General features: G+C 49.0%; 1 protein-coding gene across 3 annotated transcripts in view; it reads left to right on the top strand.

The window, feature by feature from the left end:
- NARS2 (asparaginyl-tRNA synthetase 2, mitochondrial) overlaps positions 1-20,911 on the top strand; it is a 51,049-nt gene that overhangs the window by 20,129 nt on the left and 10,009 nt on the right. For 2 of the 3 annotated variants that reach the window (XM_050714774.1, XM_050714775.1), the window contains 5 exons: positions 9,176-9,308; positions 16,247-16,344; positions 16,753-16,797; positions 18,532-18,598; positions 19,977-20,114. In XM_050714774.1, the coding sequence (XP_050570731.1) occupies positions 9,176-9,308; positions 16,247-16,344; positions 16,753-16,797; positions 18,532-18,598; positions 19,977-20,114 (481 nt within the window). Of the gene's footprint in view, positions 1-9,175; positions 9,309-16,246; positions 16,346-16,752; positions 16,798-18,531; positions 18,599-19,976; positions 20,115-20,911 lie in introns of all 3 variants that reach the window. The other variant, XM_035560490.2, reaches the window with a different exon arrangement.

The following is a 20,911-nucleotide window of genomic DNA, read 5'->3' on the forward strand; positions in this document are numbered from 1 at the left end:
GTTTCAAATGTCACGGGCTTGCTGCGAAGCCGCTGGTCCTCGTGGTATTTTCTTGACCTGTGATCCTGCCGTAAGGATAAAGGCTCCTTTGGGGACCCGAACCAGACTGGAGGGTCTGTGACAGCTGATGATTCAGAGGCACCAAAACCAGTCGCTGCCAAGAAGTACAGCTCACTGGTTCTATTTACTCATTCGTTTCTCCTTTCACCCGCCTGAACTTCCCACGAGATCTACCTGCTCCTCTCCTTTCAGCCCGTGTTCCTTTAGCTGACATTTTGCACTGATTTTCCTGGCCCTTCGTCCCAGGCACTGTTTGGTCGGCCTGATGTATCGTGAGTGTAACTGAAACTGCTCCCTAAAAGCTCTGGGGGCTCTCCCCTGCCGAAATCTCAGAGTAAGTTCTCTCTTCTCCTTCCTCATCCTCCCTAGCTCTGTTTCTACTCCCATCAGTCCCTCGGCAGGTTTCTCATCTCTTCTTCACCTCACATTCTTTTCAAATTCCCTGCAAATGGATGAAAGGCTCAGGGGGAACCCAATAGCAGCCTGCCAGGAGGTTATCAGGGAGACAATCCCAGGCTCCTTGCAACGGTGGATGACAGGGCAAGAGAATGGGCATAAATTGAAGCGAGAAAAGTTCCGAGTGGTTGTAGAGGGGGGGAAAAACTCGTTAAGAGGTCAGTCAAGCATTGAAAGATTGCTGAGAGAGGCTGTGCGCTTCTCATCCTCAGACGTTTGGAAAACTGAGCTGGGTAAAGCCCTGAGAGGAGCCTGATCTCCTGCTCAGAGCAGGGTCAGCAAGGAAGTTGGACTAGCGAGCTCCCGACGTCCCTGCCAGCTTGAATTACTCTGTCACTAAGTTTATTATCGATTTCATTCCCATTTTGTCCAAGACCATCTTAGTGAACCATCCTTCTAGTTCAGCACCTCTCCCCAGGACCTGCGTTTTTCTGCCCGAACTGAAAACGTCAGCCTTTCCCCTTGACATCAGCCTGTTAATTTCTAATTATCAAACTTGGTTTAGCTGAAAAAAAAAATGCTCCTTCCCTCTCCTTAAACACGCCTCCGTGGTTTCTAAGCCATCGTGGACTTCGCTGCTACCCTGCCTATTCCAGATATTCTCTGCAGTCCTGCAACTGGCTTCTCTGGTTGCAGAGAGGCTCAGAAAAATCCCGGTCATCCAAATCGTTCTGGCTGTGGCTGCCTGGGCTTGCAGAGAGCTAAAAGCAGTGAGTTTCCTGTTCATTTCAGAAGGGACTAAAATCGCACAGCTTTCCTTTCTAAAATGCCAGCGTTTCACTGATTTTTTTCAAAGCACAGAAGAGAGAGAGAGCTGTCATTTGGGGCTGCTGTTCCGGCAAATGCTGTCGGGCTGCAAAAAGATGCATCTGAGGCCTTTTGTAAGAGGCTTTTCTTTCAGCAGCCTGCCAAATGCAGCCTTAAAATTTGATTCCGAAATGACTTGCTAAGGGTGGAAGAGATTGCATTGTCTTCGAGCATATATTTGCTCTGCGTTGTAAGATTTGAAATGCTTTCAAATGCAGCTGCAAGAACGATGTCCAGTTGCACGGCGTCCCTGCTGCAGAGAATTCACAAATGTAAGTGTAATTATTTACGTGGGATCCCTGAAAAAATCTGACATTTCTTGCACAACGGTTGCTCGAGCCTGACTCACGGCACAGACTCTTATAATTAGCACGCTAACTTCCATTAATTAGACTGCCACTTCATTGGAGCTATAAAAAGCAGCCGTGCCAGGTCTGGTTTTAATCAATTGCCGCATGCTTCGGTCCCTGCCTGCTGCAGGGACTGCTAACGAGTTTGTGTTAGTGGGAAGGCAAACGCAGACCTGGAGGTAGGGCAGCGAGCCGAGGGTCGCTTGGCTGGCGGGGGCTTTACAGGCCGCGTGGATGTGCCGTTGGCTCCTTCTCCTCTCCCCCTTTTTGGGGGGGGAAGCAGTTAATTCTCTTTCCAGAAGCACCGTGAACGTGCTGATAGTAGCCGAGTTTCTGGGATCCACGCACGATCTCTAGCGTCATGGAATCATAGAAACAAAGAGACCTCGCCACAGCCTCCTTTCAGGTAGTGTAGGAAGCGGTATCTTCCTTCGGCCTCCTTTCCTCGGGATTAAACCACCCCGGTTCCCTCAGCCGTTTTCTGGTCGCTTCGTTTCTCTTCTCGGAATGCACCCCAGCACCTCGGTCTCGTTCTTGTAGTGAGGGGCCCCAAACTGAACGCAGTACTTGAGGCGTAGTCACACGGCGCCAAGCACAGAGGGACAGTCACTTCCCTGTCATGCTGGCCACACTGTTTCTGACGCAAGCCAGCATGTTAGCAGCCTTCTTGGCTACCTGGGCACACGGCTGGCTCATGTTCAGCCGGCTGTTGAGCAGCACTCAGGGTTCTTTTCTGCTGGGCAGCTTTCCCAGCCGCTCTTCCCCAAACCTATACCGCCACGTAGGGTTGTTGAGCCCCGAGTGCGGCACCTGGCACTTCCCCTTGCTGAATGCCGTACGGCCGGGCGTGGACCCTTGATGCAGCCTATCCAGATCCCTCTGCAAAACCTTCCTACCCCAAAGCAGCTCAGGGCTCCTGCCCAACTGGGTATCATCTCTAAATGATGAGGGTGCGCTTGATCCCCTCATCAAGAGCACTGATTAAAAATGTTGAACGAAACTGGCCCCAACGCTGTGCTCTGGGGAGCACCGCGGGTGAGTTGCAAGAGGGCTGGTACAACCCTCGGCCACGTGTGCCGTGGTGTCCCCGCTCCTGGAGGCTTCGCAGACTTGTTCTCGGTGAGCGAGGCAAGCAAGAAGCCTGCAGCTGCTCTCATTGTAGCTCGGCTGATCATCAGTTGCTGATGACTCCGTGGCAGACGTGATTGCTGATGAGAAGACGAGCAGGCCTCGTGCTCAAGCAGCTCCTGCTTTGCAGGAGGCTCCAGCTCCAGCCCCGTTTGCTCCGCAGCTTTCCTTAAAAGAGACCCACAAATCCAACAAGAGCGTGCACCGAATTTCTTCAAAGCCTTGCCGTCCCCTCACTGAAGGAGGATATGGATCTGTGTAGGTGCGTGTTGCAGTCAGCTGGAGCTTGTTGCATTCAGTATAGCTTTTAATAGTGGCTTTTAGTACAGTTATTTACTGCATTCGCTTACTGTAGACCTCAGAAATTTTTGAATAGCCTCACACAGACTTGGAAGTGGGGCCCAAACCGTGGCACTTCGTGGTCATGCACCCACCGATGCAGTTTCTGGCTGCTGTTCATATTTGGAGAGCCAGTGTCCATCCGAAAAAAAACGACATTTAATAAAAAAAAAAAATCCGCTTTCAAGCTGTTACAATGCAGTTCGTGGAGACCATGTGTTTTTTCCACTCGGAAAGGAAAAAGATTCGGCACGGTCGCTTTCTTTTTTTTATTCTTTTTCCGTGTCGGTAATGTATTTTTATGGCTTAGGCTTGGAGTCCCTGGGATGATGAAGTTCTGGAACAGCCCTTTGCACCCTGTTTCATTTAAATGTTTGAAACATTTTGTAGCGCTTCCTTGCGGAAGATCTTTTTTTTTTTTTTTTCTTTTTTTTTTAGCCTGGGCATGGGAAACGGTGATTTGAAGAAATGCTTAACTGCTTTGGTGGCTTTCCTCAGCCCAGCTTGACTTATTGTTACTAATGGGTTGTTCTGTTGACTTAAATTAAACATCATAATATCAGAACTTGGACAAAATTAAACATCATAATATCAAAACTTGGACAAAACAAGCCTCCGCTGAGAAGAAAGCCCTGCAGAGTCTCATAAAAGGGTGGAGGGCCCGAGCTGATGAGATCTCTGCGCCTGGAGTGGGAGAGGCTGCGTGGCTCTGAGTAACTCTGTTTGCTTTGTGTCTCGATTTTTCCCCCGCTCTCCCATCTGTAACCTACCACGATAACGCCTGGGTGTGCTGTGAGACATAACAAACAGAGCGCGGGGTGCTCTGCCAGACAATTCGGGAACGCGGATCACCTTGCTGGTAATTCAAGCGTGCCTGGACCTTGGTCGAGCAGAGGTGGGTGGCCCGGAGGGGACCCGTGTCCCCTCTTCTCCTTTTCTTGCTGCTGGAGCCGGAGCAGGAGGCGGCTGCTGCTGCACGCCCTGGACTCTGCCCTTTTGGAAGGCACGGCGAGGGAAGCTGCTGCATTGCTTCAGTCTGGCTGGCTGGGGTGGAAGTTTGGCACTTCCCAGTCGCTGTCTGGGAACTTAGCTTTTTTGTTGTTGTTGTTTTTAATTTCTGTATTTATTTTTGGCTGCCTGCAGAAGGAAGTACGGTCCCATCTTGTCGCAGCATGAATTGAAACCTCAGCACTCAGCACCTCAGCCCTGCTGCCCAGGCCTGAAGCTCACAGACCGCTGTAAGAGCCCGTGTCAGGATGCAGCCCTCCACGTCTGCCCTTCCTCGGAGGGCAGACGGAACTGGCATATTCTGAGGAATCCTTTAAACCTCCTTTTTCTGGATAAAATCCATGCCGGTGTCCTCCCCTCCCCTCCTTGCATTGCCTTTTCAGCATAAACACGAACAATTCCATTGTGCAAAATCCAGACCACCCAACAACAGTAATGGGACCGTTCCTTTTACACTGAGGTTTAAAAAAAAAAGGGTGTTTCTGGCCGATAGTGAGGTTTCCTTTTAACGTTTTCTGCCCAGCTCAAGGATGCAAACCACTGTCCCCCTTCTTTGAACACCTGTACCTCAGCAGCGTCATAGGAGCCCTGGGCTTCCTCCAAAAACTGGACCCTGGAGGCATCGGGTGGGCTTGTTTGAGTGGCTCTCTGCGTGCGTGTGGTTTCGTGCGTCGGGCCAGAAGATCTTTCAGGCTAGAAATCTCTGCATCCCTGAGCAATCCCGCTTGTGCTCGGGTCAAGTGCTGCAGCCAACTGGCGTCCCCTGGCAGCGGAGCCAAGTCATCCGCTCGTTTTGGGGGAGCAGGCGGGTCTTCCACCACCAAAACGAATCTGGTGGGGCTGGAACAGAGCGGAATTAAATCGACGAGCTTGCTGCATTGACGTCTTCCCTTTCTAAAGGAAAGGACAGGGTGGCTGACGGAGCTAAGCTCCCGACCTTTAGGGTCACCTTGCTTTCCTTTCCTCCTCTGCTGAGGCCACGTTGTTTTGTTCTTGGGTTAGGAGCTGTTGTTTTTAGATTGTCTCGCCATCCAGATTTTAACGTCTTGGGGGCGGGGATTTGGTGGAAGCCCGAGTGGGAATTGTGTTGAAGGTTCACGTGCTGCATCCACTTACTGGCGCCAAAGATGAGAACTGCCCCAAGTCGCCCCCCACCTAACCCCTGAGCGCAGACCCTGGTGAGGACGAGGGCGCCGTACCAACAAAAAGCTGCGTGCGCCGGGGTGGTTTGGTGCTCAGCCCTGGGTCACCACAACCGCCTTCTGTCACCGGTGTGACCTTGGCTGCACGGGAATTGCACCTCCTTGATTAACAGCCTCGCTCGGAGTTACGTCCCCTCGCTTCGACAGCACAAATAAGTCTTGATTACCCTGGCAGCAGCGTGGAGCCCTGGCTCAGAAGAGGAGCAGGATCCGTTCCCGGCTCGGGAGCCAGCAGCACCATTAATTACGTCGGGATTGCGGGGTTAAAAAGTGCCGGTAAGGCAGGGACGCCCGGCCCCGCGATCATCGTGGGAGTTTAATTAAAAGGTTCGTTTTAAGCAGCTTTGGGCACGGATACTTTGTGCTCCTCTCGTGGTTTCTATCACTGTCTTGATAATGAATTGGCAGCCGGCTGGAGTAAAACGAGCCTTCGGTCTGCGTGCCGCAAAGCTCTCAGAGCAGAAGGTTGTAGTTCTGGGTAAACCTGGGGTGAAAAGGGGGAAATTTCGCCCCCCTGGACGTTCTTAGGGCCAGGTGACCTCCGGGTGCTCCAGCAGCACACCCCTGTCTGCTTTCCGGGGGGGGCTCTGCCAGCCTGGATTGGCAGCAGCTGAGCCTTTTGGGTTGGGGCACACGAGCTCAGCGTCGTGCAGGACGGGCCCTGCCTTTTGCTGGGGAATGCTGCGGATATTCTCTTGGCTTCCACGTCAGCTTCGCAAGATTTCCCAGAGAACCAGGGGCTCGGCACGTCGTCGTGGTTCTCTTCTCGTGCGCCCTCTCGTTGGAGACGAGGAATCGGCACCGCCGAGTTTGGAAAGACTCAGTGCCAAACAGCCCCTCCTGACCTAGGAACGTTTTGGAGACTCAGCCAGAAGCTTCAGGTTATTTTTAAATGCTGGAAGAAGACACACCGAGGGCACACGGAGGAATGTGAAGGATTCATCAGCAGCACCATAAAGCACAGGAGTCACAGCCCCAGATGCTGAACGCGCACACAACAAAATGACTGCTTTTGCCCTTGGTACCATCAAATCGAAGCGGAGTCAGCCCCAGTCCTTGTTTTCTGATGTATTTATGCATGCTCAGCATGATGCAGCAGCATGTCCAATCCCAGATACGTTTCTTAGTAGCAGCTGAAGCACAAATAAAGGTCAGATCTGCGTAGCGTGCATTTGCTTGATGTCTTGAGTGGCAGGGGACAGTCGGCAGTACGTGAAAGCCTGGCTGAAGAATAATTGTTCGTGCTCGGAGCTGATAACGCTGCCTGCGAGTGTCTTAGCTGTGCTTCTCTGTTACTCCCAGGCTTCTGGTCAGCGCTGCATTCCTGTTGCCAGATGAGAAAGCGTTTGTTGTGCTCCTCTGATAGCTCTGCCAGCGTGATGTCTGCCTGGTTTCCCTTTGCCAGCATCCCAGGGTCGTGGTGAAGTCCTCGCGCCTACTTGGATCCATCCTTTCCCAAAAAGCAGCCTGAGGAATACACGATTCCTCTCCTCCTCGCAGGTTTGGAGGATGCCTGGAGCTGAGAAAAGCCTGAAACGGGTGCCTGGGGGAGTTCTGCACTCGTCCTCCCCACATACCTGGCACAGAGAGGCTTCATTCTTGCCGCACAAAATCGATCTGTGGCTGTGAAGGATCTGGCCACAGCTGACACCTTGGAGCAGTAAGTGTTCTGCGGTTCCTTTCAGAAGTTCTGCAGCCGGCGAGCCCCCTGGAAGATAAATGACTAGAGGTGGTGGTCGGGCTGCTGGTCGGGGGGAAAGGAGCCCAGTTCGGAGTGCTCGTGGTCGCTGCGTTGCTGGAGGCTGTAATTTGCTACCTTAGGGGTCTGCTTGTGCCTGGACAGGCGCTGAGAAACCTGTGAGGAAAGGGAGGATGCTTATCCAAAGCTGCTGGCGGGCTTTGAAGCATCGCTTTTTGAGATCTCCACGTCAGGGAGGAGCTGGAGAGCTGCACGCCAAACCGAGCAGTCCTGGGTGCCTCCTTCAGCAGGCGCAAGCTTTTCGAACTATTTTTGTCTTGCGTCCGTTCCAAACTGGATTTGTGACTAAACTGATGCATTTAGGCAAAACCTTTTAACTGAAGAGCCCCAAATTGAAATATTTTAGCAAACGTGGGCACAGGTAGCACACTGCAGGCCGATGTCTGTGTCCCCCACAACAAGCCAAAGTTTGTGACCGGTTCTGCCTTAACCAGTTTTGTCCGAGTGACTCACTGCTGCGTATTTGTTGTTCGTATTGCTATAGCAGTTGAGGCTCTTAAGCTTTGGATCCAAGACCTTGTTGTGCCAGGTGCTGTAGGAACATGGAAGGGAAAGTAAAAAAAAAAAAAAAAAAAAAAGCGAGGCGTTGAGGAAGAAACACGCATTTCTCTAGAACAGGAGGCAACAGATGGCTCCGGATGGGGGAGCACGAGGAACTGGTGAGGTAATACTGACCTGGGCAGGGAGCAACAGGCTCGTTATAGCACTTAGCTAAACATCACTGAGGTTTTTGTTGAGGCTGCAGCAAAGGGCAGTTTGGAGGAGGATGATCAAGCCAGGGCAGAAGTTTACGGTAACATCCCATCGGGTTGAATATTCCACGGGGAATGGAAAAGGAAAAGGATCCTTCACAAAAGATGTGTGCTGCAAAACGTTGGTACCATAGGTGCTGTGGGCACGCATGAGGGAGCCCAGGACCGGGGCCTCAGGGCTCCGAAAGCGGCGAAGGCATCTTTGTCTGAACAGGGAGAGCAGAGCCGGTGGGCAAGGAAAACCTCCAGGCAGGCCACGTACTTAAAATCTGGACCAGCAGCTGTCTTCTCGCGTGTTTACTACCAACAACCCAAGGAAAACGAAAGCGCTGTTCCTTTTGATCGCAGCCTTTAACCACCACGTGGCACGAGGGAACAGATGAGTGCACCAAAACGTGTCCGTGCCTTTGTTTGCCCTGCAGATGCCTCCCTAAAGGGTAAGGGGAAAACGTCGCTCTTCGTAGCCGTGTTTGCTTAAACTCCAGTTCAACAAAATCAGCGTGTGCAGAAACGTCAGCAAACGTCCTCTTTGAGGCAGAAAGCTGAGCAAGACGCAAGCCAAACGCCAACCCCAGCAGCCAGCACACGTCCTTTCCCCAGTGGTAAACTCTGCCTCATCTCCGCCGGTCAGGTGCTTTTTCTCCCACGCGCTGTTTACTGCCAAAAATAACGCCAAGTGAGAGGTGTCCGTGCTTGTTGGAAACACCTCTCCCTCTTCCCCAGTCACGGTTTGCCTCCCTTGCATTTTGGGAAGAAAACACAGCCATCACAGCACCCACTCGGGAAGCTCTCCCTGGCTTGAGGATGTCCAGGAGCCCGCGTGCTCGTAGGTGTTGCTTGGGGAGCAGCTTCCCCGCAGTTAAAATTGGACCGGATGATCTTGAAGGTCTTTTCCAACCTCAATGATTCTGGGATTAAACTTGAAAGTTGAACTTGATAATAGGAAATACATCGGTTACTTCGGCACCAGGTGCTATCCCCGATGTGGTTTCTGCATTAGGGGGTCCCTAATTAGGGGATCCCTTTTAGCTGAACTGTTTTCAGCTGTGGAAGGAGCCCGGTCCCGTATGCCTTTCAGAAATAAACTTTGGTCTTGCCACTAGAGGGGGACTGCAAGCCGTGCAGCATATATCCAGCCTGCTGGATACGTGTAATGTAACAGCACCATACACAGCAGTGCCATTGAACTGGTCAAAAACACAATGGAAACATGAAAACTTGGAGATCCTGGGAGAAAAGTGAGCTCGTGGATGGGATTTTCAATATAATGCTTGTGCGCCGGGCCTGACCTACCTCGTTCTTGTCCCCTTGCAGGGCCTTTACCCACGTGTTCACCTTTGGGCCGACGTTTCGAGCTGAAAACTCGCAGAGTCGCCGGCACCTGGCAGAGTTCTACATGGTGGAGGCTGAGCTGGCCTTCACTGAGAGCCTCCAGGACATCATGCAGGTGGGCACCTCCAAACGCTTGGGCAGAACCAGCGTCAGAATTTCCTCCTCCTCCCTTAGCTGCGCTCCCTGCTCTCAAATGATTTTCCAGGACTGACCACAGGTAGCCACGTGATGGATGCTTACGCGCCTTCCTACTTTCAGCACGAGCCGGCTTCCACCCAGTAGGACTTGGGAGCCAATACCCACACAGGTTGTTGTATGTCAGATGAGCTCCTTGGAAGGCCGTTGGAGAAATATCCTATAAACAAACAAGTAAATAAAATTAAAAAAAAAATTACTTGGGGCACCGGCCGCACACGTGTGAAGCAACATCCAGGTGGTGATTCCTTCAGTCTGGATCATTTGCAGTCTGCAGAGTCTTGGCTTAGCAGCAAAGCTGTCTCCTGTCTCTTATGTGCTGCTGCTGCTGCGCTTTGGGTGTCTGGCCGGCACTGGGCTCTGCAGACCCACTGGGAATCTCTGTGCTCCATTAATAATAACCCACTCTTCTTTCTTCTTTCCTCCAAAACACCTTTGCATAGTCTAAAGAGCATAACATGCATGTATGCTTCCACCTTGCATCCTGAGCACCTGGTTTCTCTAGGTAATAAGGAGCTGATTGAAATTGTCACTGCTTTTATCAAGTATAAAGTGAGTAATATAACGAGTCTTCTGCTCGGTGGTGTTGAAGCCCCTGAACACAGCATGAACCTGTACTCTTGCACTGAGAACCCTCGTTTCTTGGCTTCTGAAGTATATCAGGTTCTGAAGTATATCCAGTTGAGAGGATTCAGAGAATTAGGTTTGGGAAGTGCTCTGGAACATGTAGGGCCTTCACTCTAGTTGTAGGGAAAGGAGGAAACTCCCCCTTGGCTTGGTTTTTTTTTTTTTTGTTGGTGCTAAAATCTTGTAAAGTCTCAGCTTGTGCTTTCGTTTTCCCCTTCTTTCTCCTGCCCCAGAGTCTCTGACAAGAATCCGTTCTCGTTACAGAAATTCTCCTAGCAGCAATGGTTTTGCATTCCCCGTAGCAAGTCTGCATTGCAAAACGCTTACTTTTGTGATGTTCTCTCTTGCAGAAGTGGAGTTCCTGTTTTGTTTATTTTTAAATTGTTGGGCAATCTCTTTTGGAAAAATAAAAAAAGAATAAAAAAAAAAAAACACACAAAAACACTGACAGCTACTCTAAAGCCTAAGTTAAGTTTCGTTTTTCCCCCCATAACTGACGTAAATTCAGTGTTCTCTCTCATATCTGGCCACTGGGCAGCTTGTTGTGTCCTTTGTTTGATGCCAAACGCCCAGCTGAAAGCCTCGGGGGCTATTGGCTAGAGTTAGCATCTGAACTTTGTCCTCAGATAAATAGCTGGATTGTTGCAAAATTACGTTTAAAAGTGGTGTTCAAGACGTGGAATGAATACCTCCAACTTCAGCAAGTTAGTGGGCTGGGAGTGCTCAGCTTCTTCGGGGACATCTTGGGAGTATTTGCTTTTAGATTGTTGAAGGGTACAGAAGAGCCGTGCTACAAAGATATGCGTGTTTACTGTTCTCTAGCGAGATGTTTCTTTAGCCAAAGCTCCAAAAGAAAAGCAGCTTTCTTTACAAAATAAAAGGAAGAGCAAGATTCAAGAGCAAAGGTGCATGCACTCGGGAGCAGAGGTCTGTTTTTCCCCAGTGTAACTGCACGGGGTAATGCTCAGTTATTCCTAAATTAGCAGCCCAGTTCTTAGGAAGTCTTGTGTGTCTCGATCACGCAGTGCAACTTTCTGCTTTGTGCCAGAACGTGTCTTAGTGCTCCAAAGAACCTTAAACTCTCGCAACGCAGGTTTCACAATCCTCTCAGCGGAAAGTCTCGGCGCGTTCGGTGCCGCACTCCACGCTGAGTGCCTGCCTGATACTATTACTGCTTCAGCCTACAGGGAGTACGTGAGTGCTTCTCAGGCCTTTTGCGGCCTCTTTCCAAAGGAGTCTAGGCTAGAAGTTCCGTCAAGTTCCCCCAAGGCACTCTTCCTCCAAGGTGAGCGAGAAAGAGTTAGGAGAAGGTCAGGTTAGAAGAGATCCATCTTGTATGGAAGTGTCTGGTCTCATCAGAGTGCTGATTTTCAAGATCTCCATTCCGACCTGTCCTGTGAGATGCCTGCTCCCACCCTTTCCCCCTTTCTCCAGTGCTGTGTTAAGCAGTCGTGTCCGTAGATCATTATTTTCTATTTTAATTTTTGGCTGTCCTGACAGTGAAAAGGATTTTAAAGGATCCCACTTCACTCATGACACTAATGGGGCCTCAGAGAGGTAACGTGGTGCCATCATTATCGAATTTCATTAAAGGCACATACCAAACCATGTTAAAAGAACATTATTTAGGCGGCAAAGTTAGGAAATGCCTAAAGGAAGCTTTTCTGGGAGCAGTTGTTGCATAGCGTTAGTCTTCCTTAATAAAGTCAAATCTTGGCAACACGAACTGCATAAAATGGAGAACAAAATTTAACCCACAGTATTTGAGCTCTGGTCTGAGGGCAGAAATATCATCTGCCTGTGGTTATGTACTTCACCAAAACAAGCTTGCTGTCATTGCAGCCAGGTGACACGGAGTATTGTTACCTCTCTTGTACAGAAGGGAATTCAGGCACAAAATGAGGTCAATAAATAGCAGCACTGGCACTGGGGTGCCAGTTTTAAGGACCTTAGATCTGATTCCAGAATCTGTTGTGCTCTGGGTGCTTTCTGTCTTTAGGCTAAGACAGGTTGGCAAATCTGGCTGCAGTCTCAAGGAACAAACACTGGAAATGACATGGGAAGGTTTGGTTCCAAATGTCTCGTGCAGTGCTCTTTTAGAGACACTGGGGTATCTGCAGGGCTAGTTTCCTTCTCTGAAGTGACATCCAGCTGTCAGAGCTGAACCTCTTTCTGTTCCCTAGCCTCCATCAGCAGTTACTGTTCAGCTTCTGTGGCCAGGGAAGCAGTAGTCTGACAGACAAGAGTCTCTCTCCTTCCTTTCCTAACAACAGCGTCTCCCCAGAGGGGGTCCAGTGTAAGGAAAACAGTGGCCATGTAATGAAAACTGTCTCTTGAGCTGGATGCGCAAGAAGGCTCACCTGGGGCCGCGTGTGAGATCTTAAGTGGTGAAATTCCTAACTGAAGTGAGCGATTTTGCATCTCTGATACAATCTTTTTTGGAGAACCCGTAGGATTATCAGTGTACCATAGCAGATAAGGAGATGTGAAGAGGAATATCCCTTGCAAGCGTATTGCTCCTGCGGTCCTGGTAACTGCTTCCTTTGCTGTAGAAGTGTTGTGCTCCGCTCTTGTGCAGCCGCTCGCTCGCTGTCCCCTGGTGGCCTGGGAGAGAGAATCGGAAAGGCAAAAGTGTGAGAACTGGTGGGTTGCGACAAAGACAGCTTGCTAGGTAAAGCGAAAGCCACACATGCAAGCAAACCAAAGCCAGGAACTCATTTGCTACTTCCCATCGGCAGGCAGGTGTTCAGCCGTTTCCAAGAAAGCGGGGCTCACTCATCGCACCTAACAGTTTATTGGGAAGACAAACTCCAAACCTCTCTGCTTTCCCCCTTCTTTACCCCAGCTGTTACTGCTGTATGGTGTGGGACATCCCTCTGGCCAGCCTGGGTCGGCTCCTGGCTGTGTCCCCTCCCAGCTCCTTGTGTACCCCCAGCCTCCTCACCAGCAGGGCAGCACCAGAAGTGGAAATTTCTTGGCTCTCTGTGAGCGCTGCTCTGCAGCATCTGAGACCGTCGATGTGTTATCACCAGTACTTTCATCAAAAACCCAAAGCACAGCATCGTACCAGCCTCCTCGAAGAAAATTAACTCCATGCCAGCCAAAACCACGACAGTAAGTCGTCCACTGGGTTCCTAAACTTGCTTTCCAAAGGGATGATTTTGCAAGAGCGGGGAAGGCAACAACACTGCAGTCATATCCTCCCTTTGCAACAAGGGTACATCACGCACAGGCAGAGCTTTTTTACTGTGTAGCAGGGCGAGTGGCCTGTAGAAATTCAGCTCTTGAGCTGTTGGTATATAACTGAGAGAGGGGACTTACGACCAAAATCAGGTGTGAGCCTGCCCTGTGTGTGTATGTGCACAGGGTGTGTGTGACACCGAGCATGAAGGCAACAAATAACAGCCCAGTTGGTGGATATTCGGTGTGTACGTTCCCCGCAGCCTACGCTGTATCAGTATAGGTGGTCTGAGGGAAATGCGTAAGGAAAAATCCTACTGGCGGTTCTTGTGATTTCCTCAAAGTATGCCTGGGTGATATTTTTATGGACAGGTGATGATTGGAACCCCTCTTGTACACAGCAACTTCAGTTGCTGCTGCTGACGTCTGCCACTGGTTTGTTGATGATTTCCTCTGTTTCACCCCCGGTCGTAACGTGACTTGGGAAGAGAATAAGTTGCAGTATCAAAAGCTCCAAGTCAAAATTAAACAACACAGTTGAGATCTGCTCCTACTCAAAATCAGAGGTAATTAAATTCCACGGGGACATCAGGGAAGGCCAGAACCGATGCTGCTGAACTTCTTTGGAAGGTGAGAGAATCAAGAGATAAAAGTGGGGAGACGTAGGGGAGGAGGGAAAATGTTGACCTCTGTCCTCCTCACCTGCCTTTCCGCCAGCACAATTCCTGTCTTTTCATTACGAAGCAACCAAACTTTCGGACACCGAGAGTCCCACCTCCAAGACAAGCTACCAGCCGTGTTCCGGTGGTGGTTTCCCTAAGTCTCCCACCAAACGTGCCTCTTCCAGGATTCATTCACACCCAGTCCCTTGGTCCGTCCCTGCAGCTCACGTGCTCAGCAAGCCAGTGCCTGTGGTTCTCCACTTACATCTCATCCAGCCTGCTTTCCAGTCCTTCGTTACATTAATCTGCTTAAAGCCAGAACTTCTGAGCCGGAGAGCTTTATTGTTCCTTTATTTTTCGCCCTGCTGTTCGTGCCTGGTACACATTTGGCATAAATAAGAATAAGAGCAGTGAGGAGGCCGACGCATGACCCACGTGTCTTTTTTTTTTTTTTTTTTTTTTTTTTGCCAGGATTAAACCTCAATCTCAACCCTGGAAATATTTCTCCGATTGTTTTTCCCATGCCACCCACATCTTTTTTTCCACAAGAGGAAGCTGCTTGTGTTGAATGCTGTGGGAACCTAATTGTTACTTTATCGCACAGCAAGGGGAAAAAAAGTGCTAATTAAACAACATGCTTTTCTAAAACCAGATGATACTTTCATTTTCTAGAAGGAGGAAGCTTAATGTAAAATCCCTCCGTCTCTGCCTCGGCGAAACCAGATGAATTGCCAAGTTTTCTAATTTCATTTGCATACGCCTTTTTCTAGCTACTTTGAAGAAGGTTCAAAGCTGACTGCTTGCTTGTTTGCCACTCAGCAGCAGGAATGCTAGCTTTTCGTTTCCTCTGTGCTTGAGTACCAGCAGGGGTAAAACTGTTCATCTGCATACGATAATGCTGGGCCTCGTTTGGATCTTCCCTTTTTAAACAGAGGGCCCAGGTCGATGCAGGACTCTGAAGGCTCCAACGGGACGAAGACAGGGGCTGACTTACCAGCTTCTCCTGGCTGGTGGGATGCGGAGACTGCTCATCAGCACAGAGCAGCAGTTCAGGACAGGTGATGACGAATGGCCTTCTAAACTGGAGAGTTTGAACAAAATGCCTGAAATCTCATCTTAGTTATGTCAGGAGCCCAGCTTCTTCTTTCCCCTGCATTTTGTTCCTCTCGCCCTGTAAGGTCTGGTTCCTTACTTGCTTCTTCCTCAGATCTGCAGACCAGAAGTCGGGTTCATCTTTTGCTTCTCTCAGCTCTTCGGTTCATGAACCAAGTTTTTAGTTTCACAGAAAACGTGCCAGGACTTTCAGAGGTGCTTTTTGTTGTGAAAAACCGGGTCTCGTCCTAGGCTAAGGTGAAATGCAGTCCAGCTGCTTTGCTCTGCTGCTTACAGAGGAGATGAGAATAAGGAGAGAGATTTTGCAGAAGAGTTGGAAGCATCAGTACTCAACAGGTATCAAATCCCTGCTTTGTGCAGGCGTGGGATTACGAGGAGATTTGGGAACTCTTACCTGCCAGCATGCCAGCAAGGGTTTGGGATAGTCTGCTTTGCGTAAGCAAACACAAAAACTACTCTTACAACAGGCTGATCAAAATGCACTGGAGTACAATGTGGGGCTTTTTTTTTGGTTTTGTTTATTTTGTTTTGGTTTTTGTTTGTTTTTGTTTGGAATCCAAAAGGCATTTGTTTAGTTTAATTCTTTATAGGTGAAGCCCATTTTAATAGGTAAATGTACCCAAACTGGATGCGAATGTCACTTAGCTGATCCACATTAGTTTAGGAAAATTAAGCCAGGTCTTTTTTTTTTAGCTTCTCGAACATCCCCGCATTGATGTGTCAGTTTTAGCTCTCTGCTCATCTCTGTGCATGTGCTCTTTGCTTTGCTCTTACTGTGCAGAGTCTCTCTGGACGGAATCTGTCGGGCAGGCTGGCTCTACTCAGCACACATTTGTTCCCCTCTACTTTAGTTCTGTCCGTTGTAACAACAAAGCAGAAAAGCAGCATTGCTCATTCCAGGAAAGGCATCTTCCTAATGATTCATCTGAGCCCAGTCACCACAAATGGTTGTAATGTTTTCATTTGTGGCTGCTGCTGCTCAAATGTTTCAGGTGTGCTGTTTGCACTGGAGATACTTGACTGAAGATGCCAAGGCCATCAGCAGAGGCTGAGACCCTAAACCCGTAGCAGAAAAGCAGGTTCTAATCCTCTTCAGCTGGTGAGCAAGCCTGCTAATTAGGAGCATTAGCAAGCTGGGGCTGTTTTATGCAGTCTGACCATGCAAAAGCACAGAAGCTCCTTTTGTACCCTTTGGCTGACGTGTACTGCGTTTTATGTATAGTCTGGGACGTCTAAGCAGTGTTAATTTCTCATGCCCTTCTGTTTTCTCGATTAGGTTATGGAAGATCTTTTCAAGACGGCAACAAGCGCCGTGTTCTCCAGATGTCCTCGTGATGTTGAGCTTTTTCATAAATACGTAGCTCCTGCCCAGAAGGTAATAAATGGGACAGGAAAGAGCTGCGACCCTTCTGTGCGTTTTGGGAGCTCTTGGCAATAGGGGGGCTTAATTTTTTTTTAATATGTTCTCCTGTGTTAATGAACTGTGAAGAGCCAGGAGTTGGCCTGAGCTTAAGTTATTTTTCAGGCCAACGCAGAGAGGACGCACAACTTGCTATAGCATTTGTGGCAAAACTGTAGTTGTGTCATCGCCCAATGACCTCTGAATCCTCAGCTCAAAAATTCGGTTCCCTTTTAGCACCGAATGGCTTGGAGTGGATTTTGACCCGTATCTAGAGCACAACGCAGACCTACGAATCAAAACTTAGAGGGGGGTGACTTCTCTGTTTCTTATGGGCCCCTGAACCCCTAGGAGTAGCTTTACTCTTTTGTTTTTCTTGTTTTGACCAAGGGCAGGTTGGAACAAATGCTGAAGAACAAATTTGTAACGTAAGTACTTCAATTTCAAAATGATCTGGAAGAGGGCTTGGGGGGAGGGGGTTCCTATTTTCTAAATCTTCTGTTACTTTCCCAACTCGGTGCCTGCTGGGTTAGCATAATGTCTCCTCAAGAGCACGAACTGAAATTCCTTCTGTTCTGTTTGCCAGTCCTCCTGTCACCTCTGCATGAGACCGGTGCCTGAGTCTGCCGTCCTTTCGCTTTTGCTTGCCTAGACGAGATCCTCTTTCTGCCAGGGTGTCCTCCTTTCGGCATGCTCCTGACGAGTGCTTTGCTCACAGTGGTTTGCTCCTTGCTTTCAGCTTTGGTGCTCTGCCATCCTTTGCATTTTCTCTCCAACATATCCCTTTTTCTGCAATTTTTTTTTGATGTTGAAAAATGCCAGTTGATTTTCTGTTCCCAATTACCTGTGCAACTCCTTTTTTCAGTTTGCTCTGTGCTAAAGAACTGAAGAATTTTGTTCTCCTTCCTTGCCCCCCCCAGAATATCTCCTCTTCTCTACCCTTGCCCATCTCTCCAAATAGTCGTGCTCTGCATGTATCTCACAGAACATTCCAGCAGTGGTTTTCCCGTTAAGCAGCTCAGCTGCAACAAGATCACGATGCTCCCATTGTATCTCGTCTGCACATACCACAGGGGACCTCCGTGAAGGATTTTGATCCTTCTTTCTTTGGACCTGACTGATCTTTCCGAGGAAGCAGAGTTACACTCAGCTTCTGCCGTGGTCCAAGGAAAAAAAGAGTCGGCCCATCCCTTTCTCCCTTTACGTCTCTTTCTTCAGCTGCTGGCACATCTGGGGCATTCCTGCCTTCCACATCTCGGTTACATGGGCTGAGCCTGTGCCAGTAACGTATCCCGCTTGGACTGCGCCTCGCATAAACCAAGCACATGCAGCAATGTATTCCTGATGTATTTCCTCCAGAAGCCTTCCATGTAGCTGGTGCCCATGGAGCTCGTGCCCTTCAGGGAATTTGTTTTATAATTGCATTTGGCTAACGATACAGAGAGATGAAATTACTGTGAGCGAGTTGTTCTTTCTCTCCACGGCATCTGCTTGGTATGTGGAAAACTTGTCAGCAAAAGCATCTTCCATCGAGTCTTGATTTCCAGTTACCAAGCCTCCAGCATCTTTGGCTGCACTTTTTCTGTTTGCTTTGCCACGATGCTCTTCTTCTGTACTGGTGGAAAGCAGTGGCGAAACCGCTTTCAAAGCTGTCAGAGGAGCAGAGAAACGTTGCTGCAAATAAACCTCATGGTATTTGCAAAACAAAAAAGGTTCGACGTACGAGTTCTTTGCGCTCTGGGCTGTTGTTTTTGCCTCCTAATACCGTGCTGAACAATGGAGCTGTGTTGCTGGAACTGTGCCAGTGAGGACACGTTGTTTTCTTTAAAAATGTAATCATCAAATTTGTATGAAGAGGTTCTGTGCAGAAGTCCTGACTGAAATGCAACGTTGCAATAACGCAGAAGGGGCTTGAGAGCTTAGCACTTCCTGCCCTGCATGTAGCTGAAGCACAGGAAAGCATAGGGCACTTGCCATATAAAATGTAAGCTTTTGGTTTCCATCCAAAGCGTTATCGGGAAGTCTGACATCACAGCACAAGTTGGCATGGCCGTGGGGAAATGCCTCCTTAATTTTCCAGTGCCACGCTTGGCCAGAAAACTTTCTTGTTATTCCTTTCACAGTTATCTCAAAGGTGTTTTTTTTTTTTTTTTGTCTTGCAGAATTTCCTACAATGAAGCAGTGGAAATTTTGAAGCAAGCTTCTCAAACTTTCGCTTTTAAGCCAGAGGTGGGTGGTTGCCTGGCTGCTTCTCCCTGTGCCTGTTTTTGCACACAGCCAGACTGAACTTTGCAGGTCTCCGGGGAGCCTCCTTTCCCTCTTTCTGTATCCGAGTAGTGCTGAGTGTGTTCTGGTGTCGGCAGCTGTCATCATTCTTCAGTAGTCTTCAAATAAGGGAATGATATTTAGATAGCACCACAAGTTTTACGAGCTTTAATAAGCCAAAGCCGTGTCAAAATATCATATAACCTACATGGAGGTAAAGGGAACCCCTTGCCTCTCCAAAGGATAATTGTTACCTGGGAAAGAGAATCACACGATTAACCTCAGTATTAGCTTACGGTTTTCAGAAAATTGTGTTTTGCCTAGTTTCAAACATACATACCAGTATGGAGAGCATTCCTGGCTGTGCTCGTCTCCTGTATAGAGATTAATCTTAATCTCATTCTGCTATTTTAAGGAAAATGACCCTCTGGCTGAAGGGTTCTTCGTTAGCTGGTTGGGTAACCGTCTGGTCTCTGTGTGCAAGTGGGTGTAGAACCTCAAATCTTGTAGGGGAATGTAGCTACAAATCACTCCAGTAGTGCTGTTGCACAAATCATTGCTGTTTTTCTGTTGCAAAGGAGATTTATCAGATAACTACTTAAGAGCATGGGATTAAAAGGAACCGTCTCAGTCAAATCCGTACTATCTTGGTCTGAGACAGCAAGCTCAGGATGTTTTCAGATGAGAATATCAGAATATCAGTTCCCCTCCTTCCTCTGTATTCTTTGCATGTCCTGTGTTGGGATGGAGGTTTCTAGTCAAAAGCCACAGAATTTGTAACGTCGCCGGAAGAAAGCAGGAGAAGCAAAGGGCATTGCAAATGGCCAAGTTTTCCGGTAACAAAGAATTGGCTGGTAGGATGCTGGGTTTTCCTGAGTGAGAATTAACTTGGCACGTAACAGGACACAGCAAGGAAGAGAGCGGTCATCGTAGCAGAGCTGCTTTCTGTACGCCAGAGTAAGGCTGGTGTGCTGGGCTGAGTAGAGCGGTTTTGGATAGCTGCCTATTTCCCTGGAGCGATGTGGGGAGAGGGTTTTGTTTGGTGGGGTTTTTGGGGGGTTGGTTGTTTTTTTTTTTTCTGGTTTGATATCAGATGCAGGGAAATCTGGCCCTGTTCTGGGAAACCTAACTGTTATTTTCATTGCTTTGCTCTGCCTTAAAACCTGTGGAATTCTTTTGTCTTAGCAAATTTTCCCCGTCGCCTGTGGGCGCTCAGAGTTACTGCTCGTGGTTTCGTGTTGCTCGAAGCCACGCCTCTCCTCTGCGGGGATTTTGCTGCGTCTCTTGCCACAGGCAAGGTGCACCAAAGCAAGACACCAGGTCCCTTTTCTTGTCTTCACAGTGGGGCTGTGACCTCCAAAGAGAACACGAGAAGTACCTGGTGCAGCACTGCGGTGAGGTGCCCGTGTTTGTCGTTAACTACCCATACGATCTCAAACCTTTCTACATGCGGGACAACGAAGATGGACCCCAGCGAACAGTGAGTCCACGGGTCACGCTTCCTCCTCCTTTTCAGCTGAGCGTGTGCCTTAGCCCTTGATGGATGGAGGTAGCCTTCTGCTGGGCCTCCAGTCAAGAAGTCCAAGATGAGACGTGATCCTGTCCGGTCTCTTTTCTGTTATAGAAGAAATCTCCAAAGCAGGAGTACCGGGAGGAAGATTCAGGAGTTGGGCAGCGTTAAGTTTTTGCTTAAGTCCCTTAAGACAGATTTGCCATAGTTTGTTTATTTTCCTGGTAAATTTATTCCTGCTGTTGCTTCGCTTGCTTTAATTCTAGCACCTGTTCGGCTGTGGGCTAAGCAGCCCTACAGAACAAAATTTAGAAGAAAACCGGCCAAAACCTAACGGCATAGGTGATAACGCTGTGATCCTAACGCTTGGATCAGCACATCGGTGCCATTGAGCCCTTGGTACCGTTACCGCTAGAGCAGTCTGAAGGAATGGGGCCACGCAGACACATTACAGCACCACTTTATCACCAGAGCTGCATAAACTCTAAGGAAATCAGGTCCTGTGCATGTTTGCCTCCTCGTGAGCTCCCATTTGTGTTTTTTGCACCACGTACAGACTTGGCTGTGTGCACTCCTGTCTCCAGAGTGACCTGATGGCATTCAGTTCACACCACGTGGTTGCAAACGTCCTCAGCCTGGAACGTGACTGCCCTCGTTTAGGTTTTCTGTAGGCCTGACAGTTTCTGCCACTGCAGGCTTCCCTCCCAGCCTTCTCCTGCCCAAAAGAGCCTTTTTGAGCGCGTGCAAATACTTACCTAAGAGTCCTG

Source organism: Cygnus atratus, chromosome 1 (assembly GCF_013377495.2).
Source record: "Cygnus atratus isolate AKBS03 ecotype Queensland, Australia chromosome 1, CAtr_DNAZoo_HiC_assembly, whole genome shotgun sequence".
NCBI classification, from domain to species: Eukaryota; Metazoa; Chordata; class Aves; order Anseriformes; family Anatidae; genus Cygnus; species Cygnus atratus.